General features: G+C 33.4%; 1 protein-coding gene across 1 annotated transcript; it reads left to right on the forward strand.

Moving 5' to 3' along the window:
• Window positions 1-10,476: 10,476 nt before the first annotated feature.
• Window positions 10,477-17,011, forward strand: LOC147396678 (putative pectate lyase 8). The gene is made up of 7 exons (XM_086451715.1): window positions 10,477-10,684; window positions 11,137-11,193; window positions 12,777-12,848; window positions 15,038-15,680; window positions 15,769-15,872; window positions 15,984-16,122; window positions 16,278-17,011. Exons 1-7 carry the CDS (start codon window positions 10,584-10,586, stop codon window positions 16,497-16,499), a joined length of 1,338 nt encoding a protein of 445 aa, XP_086307841.1. The 5' UTR covers window positions 10,477-10,583; the 3' UTR covers window positions 16,500-17,011.
• Window positions 17,012-20,244: the final 3,233 nt, after the last annotated feature.

Consider the following 20,244-nt stretch of genomic DNA (forward strand, 5'->3'; position numbering starts at 1 on the left):
TGATATTTAAACAAAGGTGTTTTGATGCTTAAGTCAGATTCACAGTCTTTTTTTTTTTTCACAAATTTTGCTAGTAGTTACATTTAGATACACCAATCCTAGTTTACCATATGGATCTGGATCTCTTATCTACTTTCTCCCATTATGCCCAAGTGGCGAACCCCAAATATGGGAATCATCTCGTTCAACAAGACAAGATGCTTGACCTATAATTGAAGAGGGAGCGGATCCTCTGTAGCTCTCTTTTCTTGTAGCGCCCTATAGCACACTTAGATGGTAAAGAGAGTGTCATGTCAACCACAAACTCAAAATGCACTATTTAATGGTGTTTGAAAATTAGAGGTTCAGTGACCGTCCATTTTCATTGTCATGGATCATGTAAAAAAAGATTTAATTTTTTTTCCCTGAATCTGATCCAAACCATAAATACAAGAAATCATAATTGTTATTTTTAAAAAAAAATAGAAACTAATGTTTTGTGGGCTGTAGAAGAAGAGCTACAAGGTGCTATAGAGGATCCGTTCCCAACTATCCATTTCGTAGGTTAGATTAATGAAATATTTTCATTGTTAGCTATCTTATTGAAGATCATTAGGTATTTGATCCGACAATTGTGAAGCATTCCTACTTTTTCTTCATAGAAGCATCACATCCATTGTGCATAAATTCTCCTATAGTTTTAGAAAAATAAAAATAAAAAATGGAAAGTAAAATTATAGGATATGTGCTTGTGCATCTTTGCTTTAAAGGGTATAAATTCGGATAGTCACTTTGATAACTAAATTAACCACCAACCAACAAAAGGAAACTGCAACTAGTGAAAGGTAAAATAATTTATTCTCCATCACTTTGGTTCGTTTTGACCAAAATATGTACCCTATAGTATGCCAAACAAAAGAAAAAAAAGAAAAAGCAAAATGGTCGGACAATATTATCCCATCAGCGCTATTTTCTGCCAAAATAAAAATCTCTTCTTGTGTTCATTTTGTACTGAAAATAATAGGCTTTAAAGAAATGATTTTCAGCAAGGAGACGTGATTTTATAATTTTCTTGAGAAAATCATTATAAAAAAAAAAAACTTACATCTGTTTAAAAAGGTTTAAAATTTTCTAACCTCCATTAGAAAATTATTTTTATTTTCCTGTGACATCTAACTTTGAGCATTGTGAAATGATGAAAGTGTCCAATTTTTATTTTTTTTTCATTGAAATGGGAGATATGCCCTTCCTATAGTGAGGACTATTTTTGTCTTTTCACATCATGTACAAAGTAGCTCTCATCGATTGTCAATATAATTGATTTTTTTTTTTTTTTTTTGGTGTTGCTATCAGTTAGAGTCGTGATATTCTGACTCTGAAAATTTTCACTAGGTCGATGTGGCAAGTGCACATAACCATAATGTTTTTCTTCAAGATACACAAAGAAAAAAGATTTACAATTTTATGCACTTACCACGTCAACTGAGTGAAAATTTTTGAGTCAAAAAATCATTAATCTATCAATTAAGCATATTTTTATTGAGACCAGTACGTTAAGTGAAGGCGGATTTTGAAACTTAAGTATATGGTATCAATATGCATAGACTTCACCAACTAATCTAACTGGCACTTCACACATCACGTGCAAACAAATATTGGAGGATCCATAATATAGATCACTGGATTATTGGCTCTCTCACCCCTTCTCAAATGTCTATTCTTTCCTCTATCTAATGATGATCCAATAACCATTGACTTGATTTAAATGAGAATATAGGTCACTTTCTTGGTTTTAAGCCTAACTCATCACTAACACATGTAAAAACCCCTTATGATAATCTCACGCAATCGATAAGCATGTGCACTATGTATCAAAAGGCAGGGTTAATTTTAAACCTGGTATCTCATCTTGTTTTACACTCTCATTAGTATTGACTTGATCCATCCAATGCATCTCATCTAAAATGAGATCGATTACCTGTATTTAGACTTTGCTCAGTCCATAGACATGGTCTTGTCCAAGGACAGTCTCAACACATGTGCAATGCCCGCACATCACACACACTAGGTAAGTGAGGGTCTGCTCTCACAAATAGCACCTAAGGAATTAATGCTCATATTGTGTATCGAACTCAAGACCTACGGGCATTAATCGCTTATCGATTCAAAATTTCCATTGCGCCAATCCCTCAAGTTTATAAAATGTTTAACTTACTTTATAAATATTTACAATATATATTTGTAGGGAGTTGTTCGATTGTCAACTATTTGACCATCACGTTTTATCCTACATGGGTTAGAAGTTTCAGAATGGACTAATTTTTTTATGAGGATGATCTAGATATCATAAAGATCACCTTTACCAAAATCAGCCCCCATGTTGTTCAAGTAGTTGACACCTGGACGGACCCATATTTTTATTCAATTAAGTATAATTTTTTCTTAGGAAAATTAAAAGATGTTCAATTATAAAATAATAAGTATATAAATAAACATTTTTTTTTTCCAAAAAATACAAAACCAATGAAGTTTAATTAATTCAGGCAAAATTTTTAAAATTTCAAAAGAGTCATCTCAATTGACAGACTAATCAATATAATGCGCGATTCACATTATCTATCACACCCAATAGTCGCCTTCGAGAATAGAATGAGTCATCACCCGAATCATCTCAGCTATGGAGGAGTTCTAAAACTATGATGACAAGGGACTAGATGATAACCACACCTAACAAAATTAATCAAAGTCAAACCATAATTTTATCAATCATGACTAATTATTAGATAAATTATTATGTTTAATCTCAATCAACTTTTACTTTTGTCTAAGTAGTATAATAGGGTTTAGACAAACTATAGTTAGCAATTTATTACCAAAAATTTCATGTATAATTAATTTAGGTTTTTCATATAAAAAACTTTGCTTGAAAATTTGACAAAAATGATAATATGCAATCTTTAATTTCTAACATATCTTAAAAATAAAATACAATGGATGATATTGGGTTTGCTACAGCCCCTAGCCTTGTCTGGCATATGAGATATGAAAGGTCAACGGGCCCACATGATATTATCACAAATAATTTTAAATGAGAAATTTATATATACCCCTTGGGTTTCTGGAAATATTTGAGATACCCCTACATTTTGAACTGATGAGATACCCTTGACTTTGGTCTTCTATGAGAAACAAGAAGAGAATGATTGAAATACCATTCTTTGTCTTCAATCTCTTGTCAAACCTTTTACTCCCCACCTCCCAAAAAAGTTCTAAAATTAAATTTTTTTGTCTATTTGCACACTTCAATATACATAACAGCATCGACCCTTCTTAGTTTTCTGATTCTAGAACACCGATGTAGTACTTGTCAAAGAGACCACGATGATTAACTCAAATTTTCTATAACGTATTGGAATCATATTAGAAAGAAAAAAATGTTAAGGAAAACTTACAATGTTTATAAGTTTATCCCCCTCTTTCGATTACTCCTCTGTCTTTTACGTAACTAACTATCTATTATTTCTTTTATGGATTCTTGGTGATCATGATCATCATTTTTACAAACTCATTGTTGATTATGCGCACACACAACGTTTCAAATACTCTACCTTTGGAAGCCACTTTGTACTACCTTTATGCCCAAAACAGGATCTTCCGCAATTATAGTTATTTTTTCTTTCCCATATCATTGGACTCGGGTAATCAATCCATCCTACATAATGGGGTACTCATTTCTTTGATCAAGCTAATGAAATCTCTTGCTACTAGACGCTATTTTGGCAATCCCGAGGTGCTTTATCGACAGTCCCATTCATTACATAGATTTCATAGTAAGGAATAGGGATTAATTAAAGAGATTGAAGAATATAAATTTTGGGGGGAAGAATAAGGGTCTTGCCAAAGAGATTGAAGATGAAGGTATTTCAGTCATTTTATCTTAGGCTCTCAGAGAAGACCACAGTCAAGGTGTATGCCATGAGTTTGAAAAAAATGGCGGGGGGAAATATCTCAAACACTCACTTAAACCTTTGAGGTTGAAAATGCTCCCGCCAGAATTCTAGTAGAAACAATCTGACCTACAAAATCTAACTTTTTTTCATTTAAAAAAACAATTAAAATGAGAGAAAGTGAAAAAGGAGTGAAACCCTGTTGGATCTTTACCTTCTGGCGTGCAACATAAGAGTTGAGTTGGTTTGATGTTTGTGGGTTCCATCTTAATCTTACACAACAATGCAACATTAATTAATCAGAGATCATGATTAAGAAAAATAGGAGGGAAAAAAGAAGAGAAAAAACCAAGAATGATAATGGGTTTAAAAAAATAATCAAAATTTTAGAGACCCATCTAATTGTTGCACATTATGATCTTACTTAAAAGTACACATGCAAGAGGCCTGTAGCGCGACTGGATTCTTGAGAGAGAATTGAGGGCCATGTGACTACTATTTATTGAGTTAACTGGGTGTGAATGGCCATCCAAATTGATTTTGATTTTAAAACTAATTTTTTTTTACGAATTGACTTTGAGGATTGAGTTTCGAGTTTAGAGGTTAATTTTCTTACAACTCTTAGATCTCTTAGGCTCTTGGATCCTGAGGTTGTACAATTTTAGGGTGTCTACTTGGCCCACCTTTTGAAATGCCAAGAACACAGTGAACCCTTGTTTAACTTCTTATAATTCATTCGAGAACAAGTTCTAGGGTTGTCCACGGATCGGATGGTACCCAAAATTTGATCTGATAACTTAAAGTTTCGATAAATGATTTATGATGTAAAATTGAGATTTTGCAATATTTATAAAAATGAAATTACACAACAAATTTTTTTTTTTTGGTTGCACTAAAGGCATATTGGAGATGTTTTTTAAGAATATTTATGAAAGAAACATGATTATGAAGATTTAAGAATAAAATATTTCTCGAATAAATATGAGAGACCCCCTTTTAATTAAATAAGCTATTGGATTGTAATCAGATCAAATCAGAATTTTTGTAGATCAATTCAAATCAGGGGTGTAGCTAGGGGGGGAAGCTATAGGTAATTATCTAATAGGGTGGTAGGGTTGAAGAGCATGAAGATGATTAGTTTTGAGAGGTTGAAGGAAAGGGCAATTAGGTCACTTCTCATTAATCTATGAGAGAAGACCTATGTTAATCGGACATTGTCATCAATTTACAAATTTAGGATACGTCAAAGATTCAACAAAATGACTAAATGCTTCCTTGACGTTGGTCTTTTACAATAGACTAATGTAAAATGACCTAAACACCTTTTCTTTAACTTGATATTAAATAAAAAAAAAACCTTTGATTACTCTTTCCAAAACTAGTAACGGTTGGCTCTTCTGGCTAACTCGTTGCAACCTTCATTCTGCCCAAACTACGGATGAAGTCGAGTTCAAAGCATTTTCTACGAGCCTACACCACAGATGTATTAGAAATGATACATTGGAACGGATTTACCGTTTCATTAGTAAAGTAAACCTCACCCGCTTTTGTATTATCGAAACAAGAACTTTATGTGAGAGTGGAAGTCCCAAAATCTCCAATCTCTTGAGTAAAATATTTTAGCCTAATCTGAAACTTAAAATTAATCTACTTAAACTTTAAACTTAAAGAACAAAGTAGGATTTTTAAATTAGAAGATGATATGATTTTTTCGATAGTAAAATCTAGGATTTTGTACAAGGGATTAGTGCGAGGTTGAAAATGGGTTTAAATAGAATAAAATCAATTAACTATAAATGTTAAAGAGCTTGAAGTTGACTGATTTTAGGGGAAAAAGATTAAGGATATTCCCTTGTAGATTAAAAATTAGGGTACTTAAAATTATTTTTTGTTAGTAAAAAGGAGAGGGTAAAAAGGTATAAAAAAAATATAGGGGTGTCAAAATAACCCCAAATATATAGAGGGGGGGGGGGGGGTGGCGTTGGAAATATTGGGTATCTAGAATATTAACCAAAATATAGAGGGGTTTTAAATCATCTAAAATATTTAGGGGGGCAAAAGCTCAAAAGGAGCATGTCATTAGTTAGGAAACATAGGGTTATTTCAAATACACCTAAACATATAGGGTTTAGTAGAAGTTGAACCAGCAGGGGTGGGGAGTGATTCAAATCGACCCATATTCAATCCAAGCCGGATAACTTTAAGTATAATTTTGATTTTATCACTCAAAATTCAAAATTCAACTAAAATTAAAAAACAAAGAAAATTTGTAAATTAATTATTTATAATTTTATATAAATAAATAAATAAGCGGTTATGAAAATTAGTCATACACATTTGATTCATAATTAGCAATAATGTTGGTCCAAAAATATGTAAGTTTTACTAAACCTATACAAAATCAATCCCTCCGTTGTACTTCTTTAAAAATTTATATGTAATACATCTATAAGGTATTATAAGTATGTGACCTATGCAACTTGGAATGGTCATTGTTGAAGTCGAAGGTAAGTTATGTAACGGACTGATAAAGACATACGAAATTCCATTTGTGTAAACATGAAATCCAACGACGAATAAAAAGATAAGGACCCAATTGAATGGATTAGATTATACCTACAATACTATGCATTAACTATATTTCTAATCAAGGATTTCGATTCTGATAAGGACCCAATTTAATAAAGAATTGATCTGACAATGTATCAGATCCATTTTGGATCAATCATCTTTCAATCTGATAATATGTTTTAAATATAAAAATGATGTATATTTACATTTAATAGTTTATTATTTAGATATATACGATATATGTTATATTTTATAAAGAATTTTAGTCCACTACCCCCTTCCCCACCTTCTTGCACACAAAATCTTCGATATAAGCAAAACCCCCTCGAAATGCAAGATGAGGCCTTGTGTTAAATGTATCATTCTTAAAAGTACTTAAAATATCCTTTTTTTATTAGAAATTATTTACACTCATACTTTATTTATCTATTAGAGTTTGCTTGTACCTACCGACATGAACATCCTTTTTTAGGTTATGAGGGTAAAAGAGGAAAGAGAATAAAATTGGCAATGTTATTATTAAAAAAAAAAGGTAGTAAAGGAAAGACAATAAAATTAAAATAGTATTCTTGGAAAGAAAGATAGAAAAGGGAAAATAATAATGTTAGAAGGATGTTATTGGAAAAAATGTAGTAAATGAAAGACAATAAATTAGAATGGTATTCTCGGAAAGAAAGATAGAAGAGGAAAGATAATAAAGTTGGAAAGATGTTATTGGAAAAAAGGTAGTAAAGGAAAAACAATAAAGTTGGACAAGTATTCATAGAAATGGAGGTAAAAGAAAAAAAGATAATAAAATTGGAAGGGCATTATTTAAAAAAAAATGTAATAAAGGAAAAATAGTAAAGTTTGAGCATATTCTTGAAAAGGGAAGTAAAAGAATAAAGATAATATAATTGTAACTTGGAAGGGCATTATTGGAAAGTAAGAGAAAATAAAAATCAATAAAATTAAAAGGTACCATCGAGATTCCTACTAGAATTAATCCCTACCCCGAGATAAAGTTGAGTGGTCTACCATTGTGTTTTGTTATATAGATATTACATTTAATGATCAATAATTCTTCATCAAAGACAAAAATTTTAACGACGAATTTCATCAAATTCAACAAAAATATCAATTAACATGAGTTTGAAGGGATTATAGAACGAGGTCTATTGTAAATAGGTGTATTAAATGTACTATATCATTGTCTTGTCTCATTGATTACAATGGATAGAGATATATTTATGAAATGGATAATGCTGAAGTAATATTAAAATGTACACCGATTGTACATTCTAATGCGATGGTGCACATATAACCATATATGCTTTTCATCGAGATACAAGAATGTCTGAATCGATGTACATTTTAATGTTATTCCAAGACGACTCTTACGAAATTAATATCAACTAAACTACTATTTTTGAATGAATCGTGCTGGAGTGACCTCAAGCTAGAATCTCGTATCACACTTCTTGATGTGAAAGTGGATAAGAATCATAAATGCTTTTTCACTCTATCTCAATTAAAAGAATCTTTGGTTCCCATACATTTTCACGTCAAGAAAGTACGATATGAGATTCCAGCCTGAGGTCACTTCAGCGATATTCTTTTTGAATTTGATATGAATTAACATTTTCTATATTAAGTATTAAGTATTTATAATATTTCCTAAATTATGAATTCTCAACATTAAATATAATCTTTTTATTAGATTTAATTTCTATATTTTTGTTGATGCAATCATCTATAAAAGTTAAACAAAAGCTAATTATAGTTATCCAATTCATTGTATGTTTTATTTTTTGTTTGGGTAAAAATATTGAAAAAATCTTAATTTAATGTCCTAAATATCATATAAAGATTCTAAAATCAAGTATTTTTATGGACATCGATTTTAAAAAGGAAAAAATTATATTGGAATCCCATGAAAACGCTATGGTAAGGGATTGAGGGTAAAATAGTAAATAACATGAAAACGCTTATGACACGCGTGAAATCCTGCTATGATGGGAACCGGTTGGCTTGCATGGGAGTATGATCGTGCGTGCCACCTAAAAGCTAAGGTAAGCATTCGTCGGACGTAACAAGTCCGACGAACCAATGAAACACTGCCACAAATAAACAAAAAAACAAGCAACCACTTTCCTTTGGTGTCGTTTTGATTTTGACAAAACCCCTTCCAAATTTTGATGCTGCGTTTTGAAACTGGTGATATACTGCTACTTTGACCTTCGACTAGTTTGGAAGACTGACATAAAATGACTTAAATACCCCTGTTCACAAGCAACTCCAACTTTTAATGCTGTGTTTTTCAACTGGTGATATGCTTGCCTCTTTGACCTTTGACTAGTTTAGAAGACTGATGTAAAATAACTTAAATACCCTTGGTTACATCTTTCAAACCAAATGCCCTTGATCTTATCCCAAATTTGACGTCTTTAAGCTCCTTAATCTCTATAGTATATTATTCGACTCATTCAATTTCGTCTTCAATCCATTTTTTTTTTAATCTTTGTTTATTAATTGTAGAAAATCCTTGATTTTTCTACCAAAACATTTTATTGAATTTTTAACTTTCATTAAATATTCTATATTATTCTTTAGATTTGAAAGTTGAAGTAGAACCTTAAAATTTTAAGTAGAAAGATTGAAGAACCGATTTCTTTTAAGGGTTTTAAATAAGGTTGAAGATTAGGGCATTTAAGTCATTTTTTCATTAGTCACTTTTAAAAGACCAACATCAATGGATATGTCATAAATTTGAATACACTATAGGGGCTTATCAAAATTACCCAAAAATAAATTAATACTCTAATAACATCCACGTTCAAGTTATCTCACTAGTTCATTGGACATCGAATATCCAATGAAGTTAGACCCTAGAAATCACCATTGAAAAGTTAAAAACCTAGCAAAGACGAGGGAAATCATGAAATATTTCTGAGAGATTTACTTGATATACCTAATTGTTAAATTTTTATTACCAAAACTCTTTTCGAGTTCTGACAACTTTTAGCAATCCTTAGTTTGTCAAATTTTTCATTCAAACTTTGGAGTGGGATGCACATCATTATAAAATATTTTAAATACTTAAAATATATTTTTTTGAAATTAAATACCTATTATATTCTCTCTCTCAAAATCATTGTTCGTCCTACATGACCACATCAACAATCCAACACCATAATCTATATTTCATTGTAAACCTCAGTTGAAAATAAATAAATTAATATTTTTATAAATTTGATCAATGATTTTTTTTATAGAAAATAGATGTTGAGAGGAGAAAAGATACAATAGATATTTAATTTAAAATACATAGGATATTATATGTGTTAATTTATAAAATGATGTGAGTCCCATTCCAATGTTTGTTGAGTAATAGACTTGATAAAATAAAATTCTCTTAAAATTGTCGGAACTCTATAAGATTTTTTTAAATTATAATTTTTTTTTTCTATTTATATTTATTATAAGAAAAATAATTTTTTTTTTTCCCTTCGAAGTTCATTGAATTTGGTCCTCTACATCCATGAAGCATTAGATCATGTTTTAGGATGCTACAGCTACAAGGTGAGCCAAGTACCCTTAGTAAGGGTGAAATATTTACTAACTTAGTGAGGGTAGTCTGACTCTTATTATATAATAGAGACATTTTGTAAGGACCGTACGGAAATTAACCGGTTAAACCGGTAATGAAGTTTCTGACGTGGACAATGTTGGTGGTGAACCAGTGGGGGAGAGAAGGTTCAGTAAAAGAGTAAAAGTTTGTTGAGGTGTCAAGCGGTGACAAGAGAGAAGAGTACTCACACGAGTGTGACCGACACCTTTCGCACGTGTCAGTCGCATCAATCCATTTTCACACGTATCTTAGAAGAGTTCCGTTAGTGGCAGTTAGGGTTTTTAATTGCGTTAATTAACCTAACCATGGTTACAAGGTTGAGTTAACAAGTTGGCCTAGCGTTTCTATAAAAGGTGGTTTCCACGAAGTTTTTCTTTGACTCAATTGGTTCCTCTGTCTTTCTTTCTCTCTCTATCTCTTTCGTTGAGATCGAGAGTAAGATAGATTTTTGAGAGAGAAAGCTCTCTGAAACAAAAATGGCGGTTTCTCTGAGATGGTTTTCTCTGTGTTTGGTTCTTCTACTGGTGTTTGTTTCTGTAATGGTGAGGGCAGGGAAGGAGGAGAACTTGGATTTGAGGTTCGATTTGCATCTAATCCTCTCTGCATTTGTTTCTCTGAAGGATTTCTCTCTGTTTCACGGTTTTATCAGCATTTTACGTCGAAATTTTCTAGAAGAATTTCCAAGTAAACAGATCTTTTTACGTCGAAATTTTGCTCTGTTCTTTGATTTTTTTTTTTTTTTTTCAGTTTTTGTCATGAAATGGCTGGATTTCGGAGGAGTTCTAGTTCCAATGCAGCTTTCTTTGTTCTTCTAATCTGATCTAGATTTTTTCTGAAGAATTTTTCTCTGTTTCATCTGCATTTCAAGCTTTGTTCTTCAAAATGAAAATGAATTCCCAAAGAAACAGATCGTTTTTCTCTAGGTTTCAAAGGCAGATTTTTTTATTCTGTTCGCGTTGTTATTTGATTTTTTCAGTTTTTGTAATAGAATAACTAAATTTCGGAGGATTTCATGTTTGTTTCTCTCAGGATTAGGGAGACGTCGGCGCAGTTACAGACCTCGAAGAACTCATCAATGGCGAGGAGGTCTGTACTAGACTTACTACTTAGTAACTTTTCTACTATTTCTAGTTCAATAGATCTGGACCGTCCTCATTGTAACTATCGAAATCCAACCGTTGATAATGAGATCTCAAGATCTGGATCGTTTAATCCGTTATAGTAGTTTAGGTTTACGAATCTGACCTTTCGTTTTCATCCTTAAAAATATTTCGCACATATTCCTTCGTCGAGGTGATGGTTGTTTAACGAATATACCGCGGGTATATTAGTAATTTTAAGAAAGTAGAAACAGAATTGCTTTTTCTCGAATTCGATAGTTTCCTGACAAATCGCCGTTATACTTTTGACGAATATGATTTTGTTAGGTGGAATTCTAAATTCTTGGGATACGATTTTAGTAACGATGATAGATTTATTTTTAATCCGAGGCTGTAATTATTATTTTATTGACCATCTTTTTAGAAACTTTTTTTTTCTTTATTAAAATGGCCTGAAAATTAGGGGCTTGGATTTATTCCTCAAAGAGAGAAAGAGAGAGAGGACGGTCTGGATTCCCCATTTTAATGCTGGAATCTTGATTGAGTGATCTCATAATCTTGGGACCACGATATTGTCGTGGTAATCATAGGTGGCATTTTTTAATTTGATCCTTTTGTCTTGAGCCCCTTGTAAGCCAGTTTATTATACATTATATAGTAACAAATTAGGGATATTGAAGTGTCCAACGTGGTTGGAGATTTATCATCCAGTGAAGGGAACATGTACTAATAATGATCCTTAGGACATCTTATCTTCCAATATCAGTGGTTGGATGGGCAGTTCATGTCCAACATCATTGGATCCTAGAACAGTCCACTCAAACTGTTTTTGGAAAGGATAATGCTGAAGTTACGTTAAAATGCACATCAGAATTTCATAATTGATTTACATTTTAATGTTACTTGGCACGACTCTTTGAAAAAAGAGATTCACCCAACATTATGTAAACACAAGATATGGCTGAAGTTCTTGATCTCTATGGTTGTGAGAAATTCGTTTTCGAAGGAAAGTAATTTTTCTTGTGAAAATGATCAGGAAAAAATGAATTTGGTTGAAAAAAAAAAGGTAGTTGTGAGAAAACAATATGAGAAGTAGAAAATCTTTTTCTTGAGAAAGGAATTTCAAGGAGAATGTGCAATCATACATTAGAAAAGTAACATTTATCAAGGAAAATCATTTTTCATACGGGAAATAATCATTCCAGGCCCTAATGTCAAAATGACTGAGATGAGAAAATATCCCCCAGAGATTTTTAATATAGCTCCTATAAAATCTTATTTTACTTCCTACTCCGATTGTTGGACGCTTAGGTGTCCAACATCGTTGGATATTAGAAAAGTCTTTTTTGTAAGTTTGGGTGGGAATGGTAGGACGCTATTGGAAGCTCTTTATCCAGCGGTTCATGTTATCTCATACCTTTTTTCGTCAAAAAGTAGGAGGGGGCACAAACGGAGCACACACCCCCCACCAACTAAAAAAAAGTGACTAATGAGAGTTTATATTCATTGATTTTGATGTTGTTTTGATTCAAAATTAAATTAACTAGTGGGCTTTGATCTGTTTTTCAGGTCAGAGGAGGTTGAATCCTCGAATGAACACGCAGTCAATGATCCTGAAGAGGTTGTCTCAATGGTTGAGATGTGAGTATTTTCTCCTAATTTTTAATCATTCTCAAATTCATCTAATTTAATTTACAGTTTACTTTTTATCCCCCTAGGGTATAAATCTTGTAGCATTAAAAGCACTGTAATAGAAGTGGATCTGGTCAGAGAAAAGCTCACATGATACGTGAGTTTCTACAAAGACAAACCACACATGCTTATCAAACATTAAAATAAAATATAGGAACGAATCCACCACCCACCACCCCACTGCACATGGCATGGAACCACCTTACCCTCTTTACTAACACTACCAACCTAAAGTCATCTATAACTAAATTTACATCTTGGGCAGTGATAGTTCCAGGGATTTCTTTTATATCTCCAGTTTAAAAAATAATTTCTATAGAAAGTTCGAATATTGAAATTTCCCTGAAAATATATATAAAAGAAAAAAAAGAACTGTCCCATGTATTATTACTGAGTTGGGGTAAATTCCAGTCAATGTTTTTATCTGAGAATCACAGTTACTATTTATCCATCTGTTACTTTCTCTTTACGACTTCCCCTTCTCTAAAAAGTGAAACATGTGTCTCTCCTTCTTTGTGTGAGGGCCTACCAATTAGTCATAATAGTTCATTTCCAGCATGAGCACCCCTCCTTTTCTTGTGTGACAGACCCCTCCCCACATGCATCTGTCGTGAGATCTTCTTCTAACCCATTATGTCCCCTTATCCTATTTCCTACGTTACTTTATACATATTATCCTTTTTATCCTTTTTATTTTTATGTACTAAGGATCTTGGATTGTGCTTTATTTACTGATATTAATTAAAGTATATAATTTTATCTATTATTTTATAATAACTCTGCTTTTGAACTTTGTTTTTTATCGAGCAAATGTCTTTTGTTTGTTTTTTTAATGATAATGATTACAAAATAGATCTCTTCATGAGGGCTATTGTTTTCTCTTTTCCTTTTACTGGTTTGTTGGAGATCTGATGAGGAACAACACTTGCTTTTACTTGGTTTCTTCAGAGATCTGATTCTCTGCGAGGATTTGTTAGGCAATTAAATGAGTTTATTTATTAATGCCAGTTGAATAAAATTCTTTCATCCTTCTCACGTGACAGCTTTATTCTTATGTACGTCCAGAGCAGGAAAGTTACAACTCTCCTGCTTTTTCTTTCTTTCTTTCTTGCAAGCCAATTTTCTGAAATGGGCGAAATTGGACCGTTCTTTACACACTTCAAGTTGCATTTTCCATTCTCCTTTCCTATTTCTTTAACACTTCCATTAGTCGAATGCATTGAATATTTTTATGGACCAACATACCCTTTATTCAATCTTTTATTCCTCTTTTGAGTTGTCTAAATTTCCTTTCCATATTCTCAATTTAGAAGGATATTTCTGTCACACTTTGGACTTTTTTTTTAATCTTTGGGTTATAACCCATTCGTCCTTCTGTATGAAATCTCATTGTAAAATTGAGATTTATACCCTCATGCCCAAAAATCACTATTAGAAATCGACCACCGACAATCCTAACAAAAAGTGAAACATGAATTCGTTGAATATGACCCCAGAAGCATTAAGAGTACAGATCTAGTAAGCCTACAACGGTAAAAAATTTATCACACAAGTACTCTCAACATGTTACGTGTACATATAAAACATCCTTATTTTTTGCATACAGATATTGGCTGGAGAGGACTGTTGCCTGTGGTAACTTAATGAATGCCAACTATACTGGATCTGGACTCAGATCATTATTATATTCTCCTAGATGTATTCATCTGGTAAAAGAGGAAAGAAAATTAACCATCAATTATATTCCCCATGTTGTCATTGATTTTGCACGTGGGCGTGTCCCCACCCAAAATTAATCAATATTTAGCAATTTTGATTTGCTAACTATGTGACACAACAACAGACCCCAGCCCAAGAATCAAGATTTTCTGTTAACAAATGAGGCAGTTAATCTGTTAGATTAACAGTTGCCATGCCGTCTATTAGGTAAAATTCATGACATTTAACTTCAGATTATATGTTAAATTAGAGAGAAACAATGTGTGAAAACGTGCTTAGTGGTTTTTTGTATTATCTTTTGGAAGAAGCACAGCTGTTGTTTGGGACATTATTGACAATCAAAAGTATTACTCTATCTGGGGTGTGCAACTCTATTGATAATAATTATTATTTAATCAAAAGATGATCTGATTGAACAGGAGCATACGCAACAGCACCGAAAGGAGGAATTTGGGCTATCTATCCTGTGGCACTGGCAACCCAATTGATGACTGCTGGCGCTGTGACCCAAAGTGGCAACTTCATCGCAAGCGCCTCGCCGACTGTGGCATTGGCTTTGGTCGAAATGCCGTTGGAGGTCGCAATGGTCGCTTCTACGTTGTCAATGACCCAAGTGACAACGATCCTGTTAATCCCAGACCTGGTACATTGCGCCATGCTGTCATCCAGGACAAGCCCCTTTGGATTGTGTTCAAGAGGGATATGGTGATTACTCTTAAGCAGGAGCTCATCATGAACAGCTTCAAGACCATCGATGGTCGTGGTGTCAATGTCCACATTGCTAATGGGGGTTGCATTACCATACAGTACATCACCAATGTCATCATCCATGGCCTTCATATCCATGACTGCAAGCCTACTGGCAATGCCATGATCCGCAGCACACCATCTCACTACGGGTGGAGGACAATGGCTGATGGGGATGCCATCTCTATCTTTGGTTCCAGCCACATTTGGATTGATCACAATTCCCTCTCTCACTGCGCCGATGGCCTTGTTGATGCTGTCATGGGTTCAACTTCCATCACCATCTCCAATAACCATTTTGCCCATCACAATGAGGTATATATATACATCTATCTAAATGTTCCATCACGTTAGAACCATTTTCTTAATGCCCATCATCTAACTAACAAATAATGCAAAACAGGTGATGCTATTAGGTCACAGTGACTCCTACACAAGAGACAAGGAGATGCAAGTGACCATTGCTTTTAATCATTTTGGAGCTGGTCTCATTCAGAGGATGCCAAGGTAACATATGAGATTATCTCTTCTTCTTTGTCATGTTTAGTTCTCAATTTATGTTTGTTTCTTCGCCCAATATTTTGTATGTGAGATGTTGAAACCAAAAATTTGCTGCAGGTGTAGACATGGGTACTTCCATGTTGTGAACAATGACTACACTCACTGGGAAATGTATGCCATTGGTGGAAGTGCAGAGCCCACCATTAATAGTCAGGGCAACAGATACCTTGCCCCTGCAAACCCTTTCGCCAAGGAGGTATATTTCTAGGCTTCTCTCTCTATATCTCTTTGTTAATGAAACTTTAAATTCATCATAGAATGCAAAGATGATGAAATTCAATTTGTGGTTAGTGAAAATTTAAATTCACCATAGAATGCAAAGATGATGAAATTCAATTTGTGTGTGAGCAGGTAACGAAGAGAGTGGATACAGATGCAGGCAGGTGGAAGAATTGGAATTGGAGGTCAGAAGGGGACATGATGTTGAATGGAGCTTACTTCACCCCATCAGGAGCTGGAGCCGCAGCCTATTATGCAAAGGCCTCGAGTCTTAGTGCAAAGTCATCTTCCATGGTGGACTCCATTACTTCTGGTGCTGGCGCTCTTGGCTGCCGCAGAGGACACCAGTGCTAATCAATACTCAAATAGGGTAAAAAAAGAGAATAATTTTTTTTTTTTTTTTTTTGGTTTTTTTTATCCCTTTTATTTATTATTACAGAAACACTCTAGTCATTATCCAGCCCATTCCCTTCTCATTGTCTATTTTTCTTATATTTTTGCTCAACCTCGGCCTGCTTTGATTTCAAAAGAGAAAACAAAAGTTCCATCATCGGAGTTTGGTGCGGAAGCGTTGTTCGATTTTTATTATTTTCTTCTTCCTTTCACAACTTCATTCTCCTCTTGTCATTAGCCTCCCGTCCTTCTTATCTCACAAAGTTAATTTCTCTTACTGGGTCTTGGTTTATAGAGACTGAATGATTCTGTGATTCCTTTTTTTTTTTTCCTTTTTCTAAAGCAATACATGCATATAGCATAGTATGAATGTTGAGTCGAGTATTGGGAAACTTTGTTACAGATGTTGGTGCATACAAGCAAGATTTTCTAGTCTCTTTTTTTACCAATGGAATTAGTTTTTTGTTTGATTATTTCCTTCTCTTCCCTGTTTATTTTCCTGTGTCTTTGTGTGCTCAAAGAGAGAGAGAGAGATGTATCACCCAAGTCATCTCAGTATCAGGCATATGGACGAGATGGATGGACAAGTCAATTTTTCAGATGAGATTTAAAACCCCACGTTCATTTTTTTTTTTTTTTTTCATTTTTGAACAAGAACTCGTCCAAGACGAGACTCAGTATCAAGCATGGACGAGATGCGAAACCGAGTTTTAAAACCACGAATGGATTTGATTCCTCTTTATGCATATAGATCTCAGTTATAACATTAAGAACAAAACTCCTCTTCTAAATGCTAGCAAACTTGCCATATGCAAAAGTTTCTTAAATTAAACCTAACATGACCACTTCTCTACTACATTTAAGAATCTAAAATTGAATAAGTTTGACATGTGGAAGAATCTTGAAAATATAATCATTAAGCTCACCATAGACCTATAGCCTGTAATGCTTCGACCATGGATCCATCAAAGATTTGGGTTCAGCTAAACAAATCATGTCCTTCCATTCAATTCTGTACAAAACCATGTCTTCTATTATTGAAAGTTTGTCCATATCCTCTTTCGCTGCATTAGTCCCCCTTTTGGATCGTCTTCATTCCTTGATCTATATGACAAAATAAATATCTTCTTTTATAAAGAAAAAAATATGATAACAAGAAAATTTGCATAAGCTAAAGTTTGACAAAAGTGGATAATAACTTTGACTCAATCCATAGCCACCACTAAACTTGTAATAAGCTAAAGTTTCATAGGTGGTTCGATATTCCAGGCTCCCAACTCCACCAAATTTGTAAGTGGGAAGAGTTCTAGGGATTGTCATATTCATCAAGGAACTTCATGCTGGCCGTTTCGACCAGAGTGTAAGAGCAAGACATTTACTTGAGAATTTGTGATTTGGTAAGATGGTAAAGAAAATTGGTTTTATTGTACTTGGCTCCATTGTCTCATTGAAGGATTTTAGTTTGGTAACTTGAATTGGATTTATATTAGTTTTTTTTTTTTAAGATGAATCAATTAGTAAACTTCAATTATTGCTTCATTAGATAAAAGCAAGTATAGCAATTGAAGTCTCTTCGAAAAAAAAAAACATGATGTAATATTTAAACTTCCAAGTAGATAAAATAAGAGAATGACTCACAGATTGATAAGTCATTTTCTATTAAAAGAAAATGGGAGTCGATGACTCTTACCCATTTGACAACTTATACATACATGTGCCATGCATCATTGATGTTCGAGTTGGTGGGAAGTTTTAGGTGCCACTACTGAGAGAAAAGCCTCATTATTTAGGTCCAGTGCATGTATTGTGCTTATTTCCTCATCCATTATCTTCCCTATGTTGGGGTGGGTTGGGGAGGAGTCAAAATACAATAATTTTCTCTTACATGATCTTGGCATAAAAACTTTATATATTTTTAGTTTGGGAAAAAAAAATGAAAATTAAAAGGAAGGCTTATCGGAGATCAAGGCGACAAATCAAGGAGATCACTAGCTAACTAAAAATGACCCAAACTCAAAGTACGATAGACCCATGGAAGCCCTCTTGAAAATCCGCAAAGAAGCTCTCATTAAATTCTTTGAAACACTTTAGACTAGATAAACATATCTGCTTTGATCTTGAAGATGTTATCATTAAAGAGTTTCTTCTTGCCTTCAAAAGTCCATATATCTTCTCCCTCCAACACATTACAAAAGGTAATATCTTCCAAATGATTGTCTCTAAAACATCAAATGCGCAACAAGATCAATTTTCAAAGAGTGCCCAATTCAACTTGGAAACATGGTTTTAAAACTCGTCCGACACTGAGACGTATTGCTTGAGTTAACTTGGTATAGGAGCTGAATGAGACCAACTCACAAGTCGCTTTTTTGACCGAGATTTAATACCTCACATTCAATTTTTTTATTTTTTGATCGAGACGTCTCAAACGTATTGGAAAATTCATTCGAGACAACTCGGTATCGAGCCTGGACGAAAACAAGGCATGACACCAAGTTTTAAAACCATATTGGGGAGTATGTCGACCATATTTTAATTCATTGCACATTCTCTCATCAAATTTGATCAATATTCCTTGGTCTTTTCCGTATTCATTGGGTCCTTCCTTGTAAGTTCTCTTTGTTGTTAGAAGGGTGGACCCGTAATGTTCTCTCTTCCAGTAAAAGATTCTTATGGGCTATTCTTCTCTCGACTATTGCTTGAGAGGCGTAGAATGAGAGAAATAACAGGGTGTTTAACAATAAGATGAGAAGCTCACATGACATATTCTTAGAGATCTTGGGCCTATTATATCTTTGGGCGAAGCAAAACATTGAGTTCAAGGAGATTACTTTTGATGACTTCGTTTTTAGATGAAACTCTTTATGTAGTCTTCGATCTTTTTGGTTTGTTGCTCTTTTAGAGGTTTCCTCGGCCTCTTTGTATTTTGTTTTCTTTCATTCAATATATTACACTTATCAACAACAACAAAAAACTAGTCAGTGGTGGGATTTTTTTTTCTTCCAAGGCAGCAGACCGTGCAAAGAAAGCCACCATTAAAGGGATTTTCGATCCTCAAATAAAAGCGTCTTGGCAACTTGGTGATCGGAATAATAGTAAAATGAATCGTTCCATCTCGACTTTAAATCCATTTTCTTGTGACTTTCCATCATCAAAAAGCAATGGAGAAAAGAAATATACTCTCTGCTAAAGTAGCAACCAAATCCACTTCCCAATTCCCATTACCTTTTAAATAAAAAAGACTATGGTCTAAAACTAAAGAGATAACTTTCCTAAACTTTCCAACCATATTTTGAAAGGAAAATTAATCTCAAAATCAAATTTATTAAAATAGGGACCTATAAGACCCTACTTATAAAAATATGGACATTTAAAGACCCCGTTTTTTAAACGTTACTGTAGGAGAGACTTTATGTAACTTCCGTCACAATTTTTATCAAAAACTATTAGAAATACCCTTCATATATATATATATATATATATATATATATAAAGTTATTAATTTGTCTTTAAGTATTTAATAAATTACTAAAAATGCCCTAACCCTTTATATGTTTCTCTTTCCTCTCTCAAATCTAATAAAAAGATGAGAGTTACTATTGGCACCCCAACTTTATCTATTACACCCCAATTTCTCAAGTTATTTATCACACCCCAATTTTTAAATATTGATACAATCGAATTTATTGCTTGACCTATTTTTTTA

The sequence above is a fragment of the Akebia trifoliata genome, chromosome 8 (assembly GCF_017979445.1).
Source record: "Akebia trifoliata isolate Shusen 1 chromosome 8, ASM1797944v1, whole genome shotgun sequence".
Taxonomy (NCBI): Eukaryota; Viridiplantae; Streptophyta; class Magnoliopsida; order Ranunculales; family Lardizabalaceae; genus Akebia; species Akebia trifoliata.